This window comes from Amphibalanus amphitrite, unplaced genomic scaffold (assembly GCF_019059575.1).
Source record: "Amphibalanus amphitrite isolate SeventyFive unplaced genomic scaffold, NRLGWU_Aamphi_draft 000144F_arrow, whole genome shotgun sequence".
NCBI lineage: Eukaryota > Metazoa > Arthropoda > Thecostraca > Balanomorpha > Balanidae > Amphibalanus > Amphibalanus amphitrite.
Genome location: NW_024881639.1, coordinates 817,046 through 836,281, shown reverse-complemented (window position 1 = coordinate 836,281; position 19,236 = coordinate 817,046). Strand labels below are relative to the sequence as shown.

The 19,236-nt window shown below is 52.0% G+C and overlaps 1 protein-coding gene across 1 annotated transcript; it reads right to left on the bottom strand.

The window, feature by feature from the left end:
* Nucleotides 1–72: 72 nt before the first annotated feature.
* Nucleotides 73–19,019, bottom strand: LOC122382660 (thioredoxin-like). The gene is made up of 4 exons (XM_043368298.1): nt 18,887–19,019; nt 18,517–18,621; nt 1,704–1,829; nt 73–457 (listed from the first exon to the last, which is right to left on the bottom strand). Exons 1-4 carry the CDS (start codon nt 18,911–18,913, stop codon nt 395–397), a joined length of 321 nt encoding a protein of 106 aa, XP_043224233.1. The 5' UTR covers nt 18,914–19,019; the 3' UTR covers nt 73–394.
* Between the last annotated feature and the right edge of the window lie 217 nt (nt 19,020–19,236).

The following is a 19,236-nucleotide window of genomic DNA, read 5'->3' as shown; positions in this document are numbered from 1 at the left end:
TGCCATGGCCCCATGTTGAGTGATTAATTTCATCAATAATTGGCCAAGAAGGCAACCAGGAAAAAAGTCCGAAAACGCCAACCTGATTGTATTAACTTACCGGTGTCCAGTCGCAACATGACACGCATTACAGAGAGACTCGTCGATAACAGAAGTGTGCAAGTACTGGATAAGGCGCAACAACGAAGCACACTTGAATGCTCCTCGGTCGCCGGGCTGGCCGCCCGCGGCGACGCGAGGTGAGGCGAATGACGGGCAGCTGGAATGTTGGCCACCCCGGGCGGCAGGTGGCGCTGCGCCACCGCTCACACCAGAATAGGTGTCGCGGCAGTCACCACCGCCGCCCGGCCCTGTGGGGTGAGTGATTGCCCGAGGTCCGAGCCACCGATGGCGTCTACTTGTTCTGCGTCACCAGCTCCAGCAGCTTGTCAGCGTTGGCGCCCGAGAAGCTCGTGACCTGCAGAAAGGCAACGGTCAGCTTTGCTAGTTTGCCTTGGCGAGGCGGTGACTAGAGGCAATGTGAAGGGAGGGTGACGGCGTCCAAGGTGCGAAAAACACGTCTTACTACCAACAGCACTACGCTTGCACATGCAAATTACTTCTGGAGGTCAGAACACGATCCACGGTCAGGACTACATCCGGTTGTGCAGAGCAAAAATGCGCCCTCAAACGTGCCAATGCACCAACGCGACACTAGAGCCACTCTGCACAAAATAGGTTGCATCAACAAAGCGCTACGCTCATCAGAATGAATTTGCACAACAGATTCACAGCTTATTTATGAGATAAACCGAATAAAAAGGATCGGATGAGGCGGACAGCCGGCGGGGGACGTCTGAGCACGTCTGTATGCCGTCCCGCGATGCCGCGGTGTTGTTCGCTGACGGTGAACTACCTCTCAGAGGTTCGGGCTCGGTCAGCGGGCACACCCTGCCCAGCCATGGACCGCCCCAATCACACCCCGGCCCACCAGCCAGTCAGCGGGTCGCTTATTGACCGCCGCCGCGTGGGCGACCAGCACTGTGTACCGAGCAGTTCCGGAGCGAGTGGCTGCCGGTTCCTGCGCGGAAACACGGCCCGCGAACGGCCGGTCACACTCAGTGACCAAACACACGTGACGCCAGTCATGAAAGAGATTGTCTAATGGGCATTGGGCAAAGCAGATTGATGCGCGCATGTACAGAACATGCACGTTTTCAATATGTCCGATTGTCCACGGACCGTCATGACATGTACTGACCAAACGAACCCACACGGGGACGCATGGACGGGACATACCCGCAGATCTGGGGAGTATGAACGGGATCGACCCGCTCTGATATTGGGACGGGACAATCGTGCTCTGCCCCCACGAACGGGACAGGCCCGCTTTGACATTAGGACGGGACAGACAAGCCAGGGGGTACGGAAGGGATCGACCCACTCTGCCCGCACGAACGGGACAGGCCCGCTCTGATATTAGGACGGGACGGACCCACTGCTCTATAGACATAACGGCACGGACAGAATAGACTGCACCGCCCCGCCGCCAGCCGGCCGCGTCCGATAGTGACGTGCGTCCGTCTGCAGTGCACACTTCCCGCGCTGTTTGACCACCGCCACAGGTGTTTGTCCAGCCGTGTCCAATCATAGTGACTTCACCCGCAGCCGTACGGGGCCCACCCGTCCCTCCGTCCGTCCGTCCAGCCGGCCGGCAGACCCACCTTGGCGCCCTGTTTGATGAAGACGAAGGTGGGCATGCAGCTGATCTCGTACTCGGCCGCCAGGTCGTCCAGCTCCTCGACGTCCACCTTCAGAAACACCACGTCCGTGTGCTCCTTGGCCATCGCCTGCCGGAGAGCCACACACGGTCAGTCACAGTCAAGCACACACAGTCTATCACAGACAGGGACACCACGTCCGTGTGCTCCTTGGCCATCGCCTGCCGGAGAGCCACACACGGTCAATCACAGTCAGAAACACCACGTCCGTGTGCTCCTTGGCCATCGTCTGACGGAGAGCCACACACGGTCAGTCACAGTCAAACACACACAGTCTATCACAGACAGGGACACCACGTCCGTGTGCTCCTTGGCCATCGCCTGCCGGAGAGCCACAGTCAGTCACAGTCAGAAACACCACGTCCGTGTGCTCCTTGGCCATCGCCTGCCGGAGAGCCACACACGGTCAGTCACAGTCAGAAACACCACGTCCGTGTGCTCCTTGGCCATCGCCTGCCGGAGAGCCACACACGGTCAGTCACAGTAGAAACACCACGTCCGTGTGCTCCTTGGCCATCGCCTGCCCGACGGACACACACAGTCAGTCACAGTCAGAAACACCACGTCCGTGTGCTCCTTGGCCATCGCCTGCCGGAGAGCCATAGTCAGCCACAGTCAGTCACAGTCTGTCACAGTCAGTCACAACTCACAGACAGCCACAGTCTGTCACACGCATTCCGTCACAGTCACACACACACAGTCAGTCACAGTCTGTCACACACAGTCAGTTACAGTCAGACACACACAGTCAGTCACAGTCAGCCATATCACGTCAGAAACAGACGGTCGTCATGATGAAAGACAGGCGGTCAGGGTCAAAAGCGGTCCGCCACACCACACCAAACTAACGTCAGTTGGTTTTGTCCAAGGGCCTATATACCGTTTTATCACCTGTTTGACACATATTAATTTGCAACAATGTAATAGCCATTTGTAGTTGGAATTGCTATTTCAAAATTTGTCCTTACACAATAAACTGCGTAATTATTTCATATCGCTTCAGCTCTTTCAGATACACGCGCACTTGCAGCGCCAACGTTCTCCAGCGAGCAGACGGCACGCGGCCAAACGCCGCGGCTCTTCCGCTCCGCCCCGCTGCAGCCGCAGCCAACACAAGACGCGATTGCGACTGTCCCAGCCGTCTATTTTTAGTCGCTCTGATAACCCCCACCGGCGCCAGTAATCCTTTCCCGGCGTTCAAGCTCAAGAGCATGATTCAAAGTAGCGGTGCGGTCGCCGTCTGCCTAAAAAAAGCACACCTTGACGGAAGACTGATGATCTTTCCCTTCTGCTACGCATCAAGGCCGTATCGTGCAGCTAGCGATAGCCGACGAGGGTGGTCGGGTCGGATAACCACTGCTGAACATTGGCATCCGGCGGGGGAAGGGGCGGAAATATTAGCCGGGAGAGGAGAGAAGAGGACCGGAGAGAAGAGGAGCGGAGAGGAGAGGGGAGAGGAGAAAGGAGCGGAGAGGAGAGAGGAGCAGATAAACGGAGAGCAGCGGAGAGCAGAGGACCCGAGAAGAGAGGAGAAAAGCCGTGAGAAAAGAGGCAGATAAACGGAGACATGCGGAGAAAAGCGGACAGAAGAAAAGAGGAGAGATAGATAGATGAGGGATGGCGGACGCCAAGCGACACTGGAACACAAAAGACGGACGCTCGCAGAAATGGCGGACGGCGCGGAAGCGGGTCCGGTCGGAAGGAGAGAAGATAGTGACGGCCGGCGGCACAAAGGTCGTCCCGGCACAGCCAGCGGACGGGGTGCTGCCGGTAAACAGACCAGTGAGAGCCGGGAAATGGCGAGACGGAGACGGCGCTGCACGGCGCGGGCCCCTTACAATCATTCAGCGAGACAAATCGAACCCAACCCTCGACATTTGCAGTGTATCATATTCAAACATTTGGCCAGCAGGATAGCCGGTGGTTCCGGCCAGCGAGGCCCCAGCGGCGGTGTGGCCACGGACACAGCCCTATCGGTCAGCGGTTCCGCCGCGACCGACACGCCGGCGCCCGCCGTGCCCCGTAAACCCAGCCCGGGGGCGGCAGAGGGCCGACACGGGGCAGCCCTGCTACCAGACGGACGGACAGAGGAGCGCTGGAGGTCAGACGGCGCGCCGCAGCTGCCGCACAGATCGCGCCGCTGCACCCGCCCGGCCGGGCCACGCGATACTGCGGCACACCGCACGGTCAGTCCACGCGTTACTGTGGCACACACGGCACTTCATGAGTAGAGGTGACAAAAGATGAAAATTTTGGGAACCAGACTCGAACCAGACCCGGCTGGACATTTCTGGAACCAGTCGGACCCGGTCTCAGTTGGAATCGGAACCAGTTGGACCCGTTCCCCAAGAGTCAATTAATACAAACTACTTGTAGGTATCATTAGTTGCATCATGTATAACAGCCTATTTCCCACTGGGAATACTCATGAGCTACTGTGTGCAAAGAAACATTCACTTCATATTTTGCAATACTGTGCAGTGTGCAAGATGTCTAGTTTGTGGTAGGACCCGGTTGGACCCGTCAGAAAATTTACAGAAACCGGTCTGGACCCATATGGGTCCAGACTAGTTCTTTGGACCGGGTCCTCGGGTCCACATTTTGCCACCTCTATTCATGAGTTCAGCCCAGTTCTCGGCCCTCCACAGCACGGCAGTCCCGGCACTCGGACAAGAGCGCAGAACAAGCCTCGCACATAGACTGCCCAGGTCATCGTGTAGCTGCACTTTTGGCAGCCGCCTCACATTCGCAGTTGCCAAAATGTGGCAGCCGCGCAATGGTAAAATGTGCCGCGGCCCGAGGATGACTCGGCAGTTACGTAACGAATACCCAGCGGGCTAAGTCGGTGGCACTTCACAAACATCACGTATAGGGATGCTGTTCAAGAGTGGCGCCCCCCAGACAGGTCGGTGGCGGCTATCGGACCACGCCGGTCACTGCCGACCGTGTCCGGCCGGACGGTAAAACTGCCGAGTCATCTCGGCGGCTGCGTGACGTCACCCCCGGCAGCGGCGGCGTGTGGACGGGTCAGGCCCGCTCGCCGCCGACTGCTGGCAGGGTGAGTGGTCCAGTACTTTGCAGCGCGGGCCGCCCCGGCTGGCCGGACTGCCGCGCAGGGCCGGCCTGTCCGCGTGCACGGAACATAAATAAGCCACGCGGCAGGACACGGCCTACCTCAACAGACATTGTCTGTCTTGGTCATGGTCGTTGACAGCGTCATGCAACAGCAAACAACTCGGGATGCTGTTGAGCAGGGCCCGGAACCGGGCCTGGAGCATTCGTCATTTCTGATTAGCATAGTACTTCCCCGGGATATTATCGCGGTGTGAAAAGCGCTTTATTCCCCATCGCCGGAAAATGCGGCCTGGCACTGACGGCTGCGGGGATGAGTCACACCTGTTTCAGAGAACCCCGTAATGAATCATACGGCCCGCACCGCACAGAAGAGCCGTGTCAGGCCGAAGGCATGCGCGCTGCAGAGAGCGACGGCAAAATCTTGTGCAGGTCCATCAGGAGCACTGGACTGGTGGACCAAATACAAGGCCCCTGCGCTGACGGACTAGACTGACGTCTGTCTCAGCCATTCCGTGGACGATTAAGACTTGTTCCTTCACAACTCACAAGAGCTCATTGTGCGGAGGCAAGAACGCATTCGGGAAGGGGAGTCGTCTATTCATCTGTCGTCACTGTCCAGTCGATCGACACTCGACAGCCACCACATCTCGCTGATCGGCCCCCGCGTATCGGCACCAATCTTATCCGGGGTCATCAGATCGAGCGGCGGCGAGGGCAGCGGGGTGGCGCCGGTCACCGCGGATGACGGGCACATCGAGTCCGGTGCGGCGCCCCCGAGTACCCCACAGCGCGGCTATCGCTCGTCCGCGCACCATGACTGGACAGCGGACCACAAAGCAGTCCCAAAAGACTGACAGCTAGCACACCGGTACGTGAGCGCTGCATGAGTGCAGAGCTCATGGCGGACCTCGCTATTTCGGGGAGTCATTGAACCCAGCGTCCAATAGGTATAGGCGCAACGGAATAGGACGGCCGGCAGAGACAAAAACCGTCTGATACTGTGGATCGAGAAGGGATAACAGATGGCACAAAGCAAAGAAAGAAAATCACCAATCACTATGATAGTCACAGCACGCCGAAGCGGTGAGCTGTGAAAAGATGAAGGCACCACTGGAGACTCCCTCACTCAAATCAGAAACAGCCACTTCTGTTATTTGATCCTTATGGACCAATAATGAAGTCTATACAAAACCCAAACCAAAAATGGAAGCACTTAGGATAATTAGGGTCGAAACCACACGAATCAACGCCGAGATGGCTTCCCTTCACCAAAAAAAGTCAGCGAATAATAGAAGGCAGGTACCCATTATCGACAAAATAATTGCACCGAATGCTTTGAATTAGCCAGCTTATAAAAGCCATGTCGCTTATCAATTATCATACAATCTAATAAAAGCATAGGAAAGTTTCATGGTTTTCCTACGCCTTTAACCCTACCCGTCAGTCCTCTGAATGGTAATTCACTCGATCATCATATTATATCAGTACATAAACAGACTCAATGCAAAAGGTGAGGATAAACGATGGGCTTTGCTCCGATAATTATCCAAACACACGGAATGTAAGGTGCTAATATCAGCGAAAAGCCCTTTCATTCCAGCCCATTTATCACCGGCAGTGACAGGCGAGTCCATCAGTGGTGGTGTTGGTGACCTTTCGGAACAGAATGCGGATCGACCTTTGGTAATGCCGGCCCGGCCTCTCTGCACCCCGGTAGCATTGCCGATCTGATAGTCACAATGTAAAGCAGCTCAGCCGCGACTCCAGCCCCCAATCCAAGATGGTTTGGTGGCACGATCCACATGCTAAGACGCCCACGGCCCACTGCCTATTTTTGGTAGCCCGCTCGCCAGGTCGCGGCTCGATCCATGTTATGTAGTGACCGGTCGTCAGACCGACCCGTGCTATGTCCGGGGTCCTATCATCACGCCCCTACGTCTCGCGCTTCAGTCTGTCAGCGAGGCCAGAGCTGCTCACTGCACGGTCTGACCCGGCTGTTTAGTAGAGACTTTGTCAGCGTGCCCCGAGACCAGACCTGCGCTCGGCAGTTCATAAATCGTGCTGCAGCGGCCAGCGGCGCGAGCGCGACGCCGTTTTCTGAGACCGAAGACTGTTTCCACCCGGCGACACGGTCATCGGTCGTTGACGGCCGGAGGCCCATCATCCCCGGCGACAGTCATAGGTCGCTACGGCCGGCGGCTCATCAACATGAGGCCCTTTCGGGGGACCGACGGCAGCAGTGCGCGGCCACGCGACTCCGGTCCCACGCCTGTCACTGCCCGCCCAGTGAGTCACCCAGTGTCTAGGCGGGGGCCAGACGGGGTCACCACGCCCCTGCCCGGGTCGCGGTGAGTCACCGTGGGCTGAGCAGTGAGTACTGAGTAGTGTGCGCCAGACGCGCCGACCAATTATCCAGTGTGCGGCGCACTTTATAGCCGAACTGTGGCAGCCATAGGAAAGGGCGGCGCAGAGCTGCCAGAGGAGAGCGATGTGCCAGACCGCAGCCCCCAGCCTGTTTTTTCCCAGTCATCGGCCCTCAGTACCCAAATAAACTCCCACCACTTCTCTTCCCATATGGTCACAGCCTCACAGGCAAACGGTACTGGTTTACAGAAAAACGGCTGAACTTTTCATACGTTCATCGTGGTTCATCTAATGTTGTACCACAAAAAGTTGGCTCAACTCAAAGTTTTTGTACCAAACTGCATGATCATGATCATGATCATCGGATCGGAGGAAGAAATATATAACAAGTAGCTAGAAAATCAGTTACGGTATCCATCCCCGTTCTACGTCAATACGCAGGCAGCTCTATGTAGAATTTATTAGAAGCTTTATCCGAAAACCGAAGCGCATTATAATGGCGACCTTCGGCGTTTAGTAGCTCTGGTAATTCGTAGCACGTTCAGGTCAATCGGTAAAACATTAATTTAGACAATCGTATGTTTGTTGTGCGAGGTGTGAATAAAACACCTCAAAGGCTCAAAGGTAGCAAACAAAATATGTATTCTCCCGATCACCCTCTAGTCTGCCTCTTAGAGTCAATTTACACAATATACGGACATTGGAACCGTACACAAAGTGCTTGAAAGCCGTAGCGGCGTAGCATAGTATACAGATATTGTACGTCAAGGCAAGTCTATCCGCGGTATCACCATTGCAGTTCAATATGCAAGTGCATTGTGCAGTGTGCTGTGCACACCGTGTTCAACTGTTCATGCATACAGGCTACAGCGGTGAACGTTTTGTGAAGGACGTCCGTCGCTGGTGTCGATGTCCGCGATGTCTGTCCGCGATATGTCAGTAGTGTCGCACTGGCCAATGGCCATGGCAGACTTTGGAATAGGTATGGCCCTCCAGCAAAAGAGTGGTTGGTTAGCCTATGTGCTTTAGGTGTAATAACTTTAAATGACGGAGACACTCCTGTAAAATGACTCAATACAAATGAGAAGAGAGCTCGTGCACACATTTCGGCAGTGGTTGTCAACAGCCATTAGACGTATTCATCAACGCAGTTCGATTATTGTGATGTTGGCTACCAACCACTTAATACCTGGAGGGCCGTACCTACATCATCCATATACATTATACACTTATACAGGGTTGTCCTGAAAGTTCCCTGGCAGACAGCAGACGTCTGTCAGCGATGTCAGTAGTGTCACGGTGGCTGAGGCAGATTTTACATACATTATACATACAGGGTTGTCCTGAAACTTGACTGACCGACAGTACTGACATATCCGGTGACAGTGGCAACTGCAGTTTATGACAGATGTCGGTGACAGTTGATGGTTCGTGACAGTGCCGAACAGCGACAGCCATCGACAACCACTGACTGAGTGTGACAGTGAGTGACAGGCCGTGACTGTGACAAACGATGACAGCCAGTGTCTGTCAGTGGCGGCTAGTGCCTGTCAGCCATGATCCCGTGTCCGGTCGGACGTCCTGGACAGAAAGTCCGCCGACGCCCGGCAGATAGCACGAATAACAGCAACACCAACGGACACAGGCCAACACCGGTCCGCCCGTGCCCGTGGGACGCCGCCAAATAGCGCAGACATGTCGATGAGGAAATAACGCTTCACGGATACTGGCTCGGTTAGTTATATCCAATTGTCGAAAAAAAAACATCTCGGAAATTGTATAGGCCGTTCCAGTTCTTTTCCAGTGGATATTTTCTCCATACGTCAAACAGCGGCGGTGATAAGTAACCAGATCACCATGCTGAATGCTCGCGATCCTGTGTCAGCTGACGTGCATCGTCAGCTACCGACAGTTACGGCAGCTACCGTCAGCTCAAGTCGGCTACGTGCCGGCCCCGAGGAACGTCCACAATGTTCAGTCACCCTGCTTTTCTAACAGGGACCGGATCGAGCAGCACTGGCAGCCGACCCGCAGATGACGCACAGCATTCAGTCGGCATTGCCGCCTCACTGCTAACAACCATAACTTTGGCTCTGACGAGCAGCAAACTTTGCGTTACGACGCAATCGCCGCCGCTGAGTAAGGAGCCATAGAATACGGAGTTGCCGAAGTTAGGCCTGCGGTTTGTGAGCATGTTGATGCGAAGATTCGTATTTCAAGGGCAAGAGCTACGAGCGGTCGTCATTATCTCTATGAAGGGAGGACTATTTCCTGTTCTGTTTTAGGATTGTCGAGAAAGCATGAAACTTAACTATACCGAATACATGTCTTGCGGCGAATATTCGAAATTTCGACCAAACTACAGGGTGGAAAGTAATTACGCGAACATATTTTTTCGTCTTATAGCAATGGAAAAAGCGGCGGTGACATGAAAATTTCATCTTTTCATATATTCCTATTTATGTGCGATACACTGACAAAGGCGTTCAGGCATAATTGACATGAGCATGTCAAGCACTGTTGGCCAAAGCTTAGTCCACGCCTCCTGGAGGTGTCTGGTGAGGCAATCGATGTTAGTGGCTACTAGCAGCTCTTAGACGCTCTCCTGAAGAGTCGCCTGGATATTTTTGATCAAATTGAGGTCTGGGCTATTCCCAGATTGACTATTATATGCCCAGAAGAAGAACGGGTTCTCAAAGCACCAGTCTTGCGTCTTTTTGGCCGTGAGAGGAAGGACTTCATCAATCATGAAGAAGAGTTTCTTTGCGTCGGGCACAAAAGTGCGCTCAATCATTTTGCCCCTTTTGGTGCATTGATGGATTAGATAAAGAGACTCGTCTGGAAGGATGTTCCACCAGTTGTATACTTTATTTTTTGTGGCCTTGTTGGTCACTACATGCAATTCTGACACCATCCGGGCGCTCATAACACGCTGATGTGTGTTCCTTTGCCGGATGTTTGAAGGTTGGGACGGGCGGGACGTCGGACGCATCAGCAGCCCCCAACGCGTTGTTCTGCAGGTTTGACGGATGAAATAGCTTCGAAGATGTCTCACCCAACCACAAAGCCAGCTGCCTGTCCTCCTCTGTTCAGGTTTGGCGGTCTTAAGAAAACTTAAATTGACAATCCTGCTGTTAATTTATGAATTTTGGCCATCTCGATTGTTTGTACGACTTGATTTTCGAATTTTCACGGATTTATGTATGAATCGTGATATCTTAGATGGGGTACCCGGCCAAAGTAAACCATTTCGCCTGTTTTCGGGTCGACTGTTGTCGTTTGGTCGCGGAAATGGTGACCACCCATTCGGCGCCTGAATTCGCCGAGGTTTTACTGCCGCCAACGGCTTTGCTTTTTAAGTCCTCTTAAGTTTTATTATGCTTCAACCAAACGTGTAATTGAGTTATGCTGGTGCCGAGACCGTTCCGAGTCCCTTCCGCACCAATCCAGCCAAAATAATCACAAACGCTTTCCCTGGCAACTTCAAATTGATCTCTTTGCCCATTTTGGTCTTGAGCAGCGTATGGCGTCAGCACCACTCGAAGCCGAGAGGTGTTGTAGACCTTCCAAGTCATTTTTCAAAGTAAGGTCACTTTTGTTAGATGAGGCGACAACAAACACGACCAGTCATGTTCCATAACAGCCCGCGCTCATGCAAAATCTCCACTGACAGGCGAAATTGTAAGAAAATACATGTTCGCGTAATTACTTTCCACCCTGTACAAGGGCATTCAGGACTTTTTTCATTATGCTGAGCAGCGGGCACAAGTGATCAGTGTTGTGAGGCCCACGGAGGTGACCCAACAGCCGTGATGAGTGATGACTGGTATCCAGCCTGCCTGACAGAGGGGGATTCCCACCTGACCCTCAGCTCATCAGAGATGTGCTGATTAAGTCACCTAATTCGCCAGGGTAAGACGCGTGTTGGCGCCAAAGCACTGACGCTGATTTATCACTGACAAAGCACCAGCGACCTGATTCGTCGCGGTTAAATGCGTGTTGGCACAACAGAAAAGTCATTGGCCTTGGCCGCCCGGGCCAAGTTTATGCACATGGTTCGTTTTTTCAGTAATGGTTTTCTCTTTTTCGGCGCGTTTTTAAATCCATTTTAATACCAAAATGCTTATATTAACGATGCATAACGGTTGTAACCAAGTTACCGGCTCGTTGCACATTCTTGACATACCCTGGCGGTGCATCAGAGCACCATGTAATGACAAACAGTTCACGATGACCCTTAGATAAATCCAAACACCCCATTTCAGAAGCGGTTCAGAGCTGGATCACCCTGGTGACAGTGGCCAAAATGTCACAGCCGACTCGCCGGCGACGACCGCCGTCCAAAACCCAGCGAATCGTGTCGAGCAGAACAAACCGACTTGGAAGCTCGCGGCTAGCCGTCCGAAATCCCACAGGCATTTCTTGATACAGCAGCGGACAGTTTGAGCGTTCCTATACAGTTACTCGCCATGCCCATACCGAAGGATCAGACATTGAAAACAAATGCATAAATGCAAAAAAGAAAACTAAAAAGTCAGTATCTAACTGAATTTGTTACGATGTGGCATAAAAAATATTGTCGAGATATTGAAGATCATGCAAAACCTTTGCCACGAATACAACTCCGGAAATTGTTTGGGTATGTCACCACTCACCACTCACCCTATTCTGTGCGAGACTAGGGAGGCCAGACATAGAGGCAGGACGGAGCCCGGTGGCGACCAACCACAAACGTGCACCACAAAAGCGCACAAACGTGCACCACAGGTGTGACCCGTGCATAAACCAAGCACTGTGAGCCGTGCACGCCACCCGGCCGTCTACAAAAGCGGCTGCCGGACCGCGGGCTCTGTCTGTTTGGACCGCGAGTTCCGCTGTCGAGGCAGCGGGTTCTACTGTCTGGGAAGTGGGAAGCGAGGATCTGCCTGTCTGGGCAGCGGGTTCGTCCGTGCTGCCGGTTTTTGTCTGGGCAGCGGTATCTGTCTGTTTTGTCCGCGGGTTCTGTCTGGGCAGCGGTATCTGTCTGCTTTGTCCTCAGGTTCTGTCTGGGCAGCGGTATCTGTCTGCTTTGTCCACGGGTCTTCTCTCACTCCGTGCCTCGGGGAGACCTGACCTCTGCAGTGGACTGACGTACCCCCGCCAGTGCAGCGACGTGCCGTGACGCCGTCGGTCGAGCCGCCCAGTAATCAGACTGGTCAGATGGCGCCGGACAGAGCTGGGGACACGGGCCGCAGCCGGGTCGCACGGTTCGCGCACGGGCGGCGGGTGGGTGGCACGGAAAACACGGTATGACACTTCTCTGCATGCCGTAGAGAAGAAGGCCGGGAATTTTTGCACAAGCCAACTCCTAAAGCTATTTTTAGTCAGTGACAGCAGCATGACTATCACGCGCCTTCCGGTGACGTCGCCAACGCAGACAGAATTGGTAAAGAGACTTGACTCATGAACGTAAAAGAGGTGAAACCCATGACGAGACACGTAAGACAAGGGTAAAGAAATAGAGAGTGAAAGGAAGAGAAAGCGACCGACTACGAGTAGACTGGGTCGCTGTTCAGAGGCAGGCGTTGATCGCTTCCGCATCAGCCCCTACAACATATTGAAGAAAAATCAACGAAGAAAACAGACCGGCATCAAGGCCCGTCTCTGAGCTGCTGTTCGAGCGCAGCAGCGCCGGGCACGTGTCGCCCGCGGGCGCGGCGTCCGCGTCGCGAGCTCCGGTCGTGCCATTTTCTCGGCTGGGTTCGGCGCGCCGGCAGCGACCCAGGGGTGCGATCTGGGTCACATTCCGAGGGTGCTCGCCGGCCGGCAGTCAGTCCGACCACGTGACGAGGGCGACGGTGAGACGGTGGTGGCACAGAGCGGCGAGCTGAGGCACCGCCGGGGCACCACTGCGCCCGGGTCCAGCCAGTTAGCAGCAAGAAGTACGTACACACACGTCCTTCGATACCCTTCCCTATTTTCGGTACAGAGCGGGTTAGCTGCACATCCTCACAGTTTAGGCCAAATCTCAAAGGCTTTGCACAACTGTTACGCTTTTTTCGGCGAAGTGAAATATCGTGTTTATCCGGAGCCCAGACAACGATATAATTCACCTGCGGATGGCATGCTTGTACCTATTTCCTTTTTGCGTGACTAAAACACGTAGAGCCGTAAGTGCGTACACATCGCATCAAACATGAACGGACGCAGGCGGGCGGGCGGTGACAGGCCGCGGGCGGCGCACACACGGGCCGGGCCGGGACGGGCGGATCGATACGGTCGCCCGGACAGGTGGCCACGGCCGACCCGTGCTGGCCGTCACCTCCGTATCTGGCTGGCCGATCCCTGATGTGTCCCGGTGTGGCCCCGGTACCGTACCGCGGGCCTCCACAAAACGCCAGCGCCCGCACACAGCGCCCGCTGACAAACATAAATAAAGACCAGCAAATGTGCAAAACGAATAGAGATCCCTTCCAACGCAAAACCACTCTATAATTGGTGAGGACTTTGTACAAAATGGGCATTACCAAAACGTTAATCAAATCATATGCTAGATGAGACACCAAGCTACTGAAAATTAAACTAAAAATTAAACTACAACAACGATCTCGAATGACGGCGGTGCTCAGCCAGTTATGCCTATCCCGCAGAGACGCCGATTCACCGTTATCGTTGGCCCGCGGACGGCCTCCATCAACAGCTGCAGACAAACATCCAGCGCCAGCTGATGGCAGTTGCGCACAGCTGTAACAGCCGCTCAATAAGCCTGGATGGTCAGCTATACCATCTCACGAGGCATGTCTCCACTGTTCCGCACGCAGACTGCACAATGCACATATAGGGCCTTGGACTGCACTTTTCTAGGCCGCAGACGTCCGCCGCTGGACACAGTCGCTGACTATCGCGCTGGCGGACATCATTGGCCGACGGCAGGCAAACAATCAGCCGGCGGGCGGACGGGCGGACGGGCTGTGGACGACGGAAGCGGGTGACGGCGGAGAACGGCTGGGTGGGGCCGGTGTCCGCGGGGACAGCGCGGCGGCTGGGTGGGACCGGTGTCCGCGCGGACAGGACAGCGGCGCGGTGCGGTTCGAGAGACCGGCTGGGTGGGACCGGTGTCCGCGGGGACAGCGCGGCGGCTGGGTGGGACCGGTGTCCGCGCGGACAGGGTGCCGGCTGGGTGGGACCGGTGTCCGCGCGGACAGGACAGCGGCGCGGTGCGGTTCGAGAGACCGGCTGGGTGGGACCGGTGTCCGCGCAGACAGCGGCTGGGTGACGAACGAGACTGCGGCTTCGGTGGGTCACAGGCCGGGCCAGCCCATACCGGCGGAGGCGATAAATCGACCGTGCTGTGACGCTATCAAGAAACTCCCGGCGCAATATTGCCGCTGCCCGGTCACATAAATTTGGACATGTTTCGCTTAGTGTTCATCAATGATTATCCACAATGGATGTCCCAAAGGCAGTTGGCCAGTTTATGGACTGCATTATGCATCATTGAAAAGGCGCAATTTAGGAAGCCATTCCGGCTGCGAGAATCAAAGGCCCTGAGCGTCTTCCGATGACAGCTGAGCTGCGGACTATCGACTCCGACACCGACTCCGTACATCCCTCACCGATTCCGGCTTTACATTATGACTGTTAAGCTCACGTCGGATACTGTTTATCTTGCCTGAAACATTCTCCTTCGGCGTTACAACGCCTTACATTGCAATTGTACCTTCTTTACAACAAACGGTAAAGTAAAAGCAGGTTCCCGGGCAGCCGCAGTATTCTGCTTTTCAAGCTCAAAACGCTCGTCCAAAATGGCAGTAAGGGCTTAGCAGGCCCTAGATTCGGCAAAATCTGTTTTCAAAGGCTTGATCAAACGTAATATTTTCTCACAAAAAAAAAGAAGCTGTCCACGACTTTGAGCCATGTAATGTGAATTCCGACTCAGACTTCGACACCGGGCAGAACTGCCGACTCCGATCGACTCCGAATCCGACTCAGATTCCACAGCCCGGCCTTTGATATAATTTTAATCAAATATGTAATAAAATTGTCTCATTCCAAAACTAAACAAAAGTGATGACTTAACATCTGTCAGCGAATGCATTGTCCAAATGTGAAATAGCTGAACTGGCCTCAAACCGTTATTGATATGATCATGGATCAAGAACATTTGACTGGTATTCTCATTTGGCTAACATCAGCACCATTAATTATCCATACCTCATCCATATGTTACTTATCACCTACTGGACAGCACACATGGTGAAATAAGAAAGTTTGCAGTGGTACTTTTAATTTTGCTATTGTAAATGTTAATGTGAATAGCTGAAAATAAAGGTAAATTTTACACTCATACAGGGTGTCTCAAAAGTTCGTTCACACATTTCCCATGCCAATAAAGCATATACTCGTAAGAACCGGCCAAAAGTATAAGGTTTTGGTGTCTGTGTGTACACTAGACAAATATGCATGCTTTGACAACTGATTAAGAAGGTTGGAAACCAACCCCTTTGCTGTATCTCCAAAAATATTTGCCCATACCGATTTTTGTTGCTCCGTCAGCTGCCGGAGGCTGATAAAAGGTTACCAGCTTTCAAGCTCTTGCAGGGGAATCCCCTGCAGTTTCTGCGTCGGATTTAGTTTTGACTAGCTCCCCGGCAACATCTGATTTTCCCTGAAAGCCGACAGCTTGCATCGACACCATTCTTGAGTATTTTGTAGGCATTCTCTGGCGCTAACTCCTTCATGAATGACTGGCGCCGACATCCCAAGCGCCATTTTCCTTTTCAAAACGACCCCAGTCCTGAACAAACGGGAAGTACCAGGAGTAAATTTTTCGCATCATATGGTAGCAGAATGTGTCGGACGTCTGTTTCTCAGACACATTGTGCAAATTTTGCAAATTCCAAGCGCTCGTCATTCCCCATGCCAAGACCTTCGCTCGGTTGCGGAGTGTTTTCCTCGGGAGATGTTCTGCTTTGTAAACGGCCCAAACCTGTCCATCGTGTGGTTTTATCGGGATTTTGTGTTTAAAAGAAAATTATTCGCTGCAGATCTGCCTCTTGAAACTTCGTTAGATAAAATTTTACAATAACTGACACTTTTGGAGGGTCAGGTGTCCTTGGCATTGACGATTTTTGTGTTATTGTCCCCAAAAATTAGCGTTATAGATATTATAAACAATTTTAAATTATAATTTGTCTTTATTTTACGATTACCTGCACTTTTTGAAAATGGGTAACCTCTGTCTGTGACCTTCTTGCCAGTTTTCAATAGTTATGACCGCATTTTCAGCTGCTTTCCGGAACACGAGTCTGCTGTCGTGCGAGGGTCGTTCAAAACGCCGTTAGTCTCGCATGGTTTCGTCCTTCGAAAATTTTAGCCACCGTTTTTATGAGATGATCATCATGTTGCACTCATCCTCGCCGACACTTAGCCATGTGTCATTTCCGACTTAACCACTCCCATTACTCCTGAAACAGAGAGTTTCACAACATACCCGACTTTGCAACCTACATTTTCGTGCCTGACCCATGGTCAGAGGTGAACCCTTTTTGTGAGCTCATGAAGGGTCGAATGAACTTGAAAACAATGAGACTGCTTGAGGAAGGTTGTCACCAATGCCCATGCAAAATTTCGACTGTTAATTTCTTGTTGATTCAGAATTATTGACAAAAAAGCATGGCTGGTACCTGTGAACGAACTTTTGAGACACCCTGTAAGGCATATTTCACAAAACCCTTGTAATTCATTGAATACAACCATAGCCTTAACCCTATTCCTGGCGGGCTCCGCCGGGACAAGAAACTGGCGGGGGGGGGCCGATTCGGCCCCCCCCCCCCCCTGAGATCTCGAGAACGAAGCAAGATAGCGACAAGCGGTAAACGGCATCGGATACGCATGGCCAAGATCTACAATTTTTACAAAGGTCATTTTCAGGTCAGGTCAAAGATGACGTCACAGGGGTCGAAAAAGTCAAAATGGCGGCGCTAGATATGGAGAGAGTTTTTCTCCAATAACTTTCGAATTAGTCAAGATAGGAACAAACTAAGGGCATCATCGTGATCCTCTCGTCAATCCGCATCGAATGATATATATGTTGACCTCGAAAGGTCAAGGTCAAAGGTTGACCTCAGGTCACGTGACCTCGAGGTCATCATGTATATCATTCGATGCGTCTTGACGAGCTGAACACAATGAGACCATCCACGCGTCTGTATCTTGTTCCTGTACGGAGTTATTGGCCAAAAACCTTTGGTGACCTTTGATGACGTCACATGACCTCACAGCTGCCCAACAGCAAAACAGACCTCAAGGTAGTGAAGGTTGATCGTATTTGAAGTCATGTATGGTATATGGGGCCATTCCGACCCGTTTTAGTGGTAAAAACAGGGAGTTGATTTTTCCCCCATTGACTTATAATGGGGAGGTCGCAAAATTGACCTGACCTTAGGTCACCGATATCAAAATTCCGAGATATACAAATTGCACATACTGGTACCCTTACTAAACCCTGAAGAGAAGAAATTGATCGGTCAAAAACTCTAGCTCTGGCGTGATTGCAAACTTTTCTGAGGTAGGGTCACCAAACCGCCTCTGGTGACCTGACCTGAGGTCAGATCAACTCAAAATTTTCAGACATGTTGCGTAGAAGCCTTTTAGGAAAAGTCAGAAAATTTGAGCTTCCTAGCTCAACGCGTTTGGGAGAAATAACCAAAAAACCTCAGGGGGGGGGGGGCTCCTGAGGCCCCCCCCCCCCCGCCAGGAATAGGGTTAACAGCAAACTGGAAGATTTCACTAATGACTAAGTGTAATCTTTACATTAGGTAAGGTAAGTCAGGTTAGATTTTGTTTTGTTACTTCTGCTTGTAGTGTATCTGATTTTTTTTTACATTAAATGATTTTATGAACAATTTTCTAATATGTTTGGGACAATATGGTGTGGTTTTTAGGTATAAGTAAGCCTGGCATCCCAGGAAGATGCCAGATACCATTGTAGGTTGCAGGTGTGTAGGGTAGGTTGTAGGTTTGTAGGGTAGGTTGTAGGTTTGTAGGGTAGGTTGTAGGTTTGTAGGGTAGGTTGTAGGTTTGTAGGTTGTAGGTTTGTAGGTTGTAGGTTTGTGGGTTGTAGGTTTGTAGGTTGTAGGTAAGGTTAGGTCAGGTCACGTTAGGTTTGTTTTTGGTCTATATATCTCCGTCGTCCCAAGCTGGCATCTTCCTGAGATGCCAGGCTTACTAATACTGGTTTTTATTCAATTTTGAGATTAGGGTACAAAAGGATTTCACCACAATTGCAAAATAATTGGCTGGTGCCCACAGCTACCAATATTAAGGACCAACTCACCTGAATTTTGGGAGCAATCTGCCTGCAGGGGCCGCACCATGTGGCATAAAAGTCCACCACCACCAGCTTGTTGCCAGCCTCTTTCAACTTGTTCTTGAATTCATCCTGTGGAAGCAGATCAAGATGAGAATATTTAGCATCTGCATTTTCAGACATGTATGCATAATCATATTTTCAACAAATTAACTGCCATTCTGTGTTGCCTCTCTTTATATCTGAAAAGAATATCTGCTTGTCGCCCCACTAGTTGTAGTGTCCTAGGGCTAGAATTGTTCTGAACATACAAGTCGAGATGTTCAGCCTGGCTGACCTGGCATGGCTTCTCAACAAAAACTGGTCATACTCTGCAAAAAAGCTGAAAGCTTCTTACCGTTGACTGAACCTGAGTGACAGACATCGTGGCTTTTATGAATGAGCAGATGAGCTCCAATCGAGCACCTACACCCTTGACTTCTGAAGCGTCACTGAGAGACTGAATCGCTAAAATTACGAAAATTACTTGCCACAAGCGCGCCAATTTCCCTTCGCAAACTATTTAAAAAAGTACCTTACGATGGTAATAATAATGACGTCACAGAAATCCTTTAGTTGACCAATGACGCACAGGTATTTATTGTGAAGCACTGTTTGCCAGCAACAAAAAATGTCAATTTTGCGATTATTTTGCAATGAAAATGACAACAACCCTTTTTTTAATCTTATTATATTCAGTTTCACAAA

Coding starts and splice junctions, on each gene's coding strand:
- LOC122382660 (XM_043368298.1), bottom strand. CDS start 18,913: ATGTCTGTCACTCAGGTTCAGTCAACG. Junction 18,622..18,886: donor TCACTCAGGTTCAGTCAACG/GTAAGAAGCTTT, acceptor CTGCTTCCACAG/GATGAATTCAAGAACAAGTT. Junction 458..1,703: donor TCATCAAACAGGGCGCCAAG/GTGGGTCTGCCG, acceptor GCCTTTCTGCAG/GTCACGAGCTTCTCGGGCGC.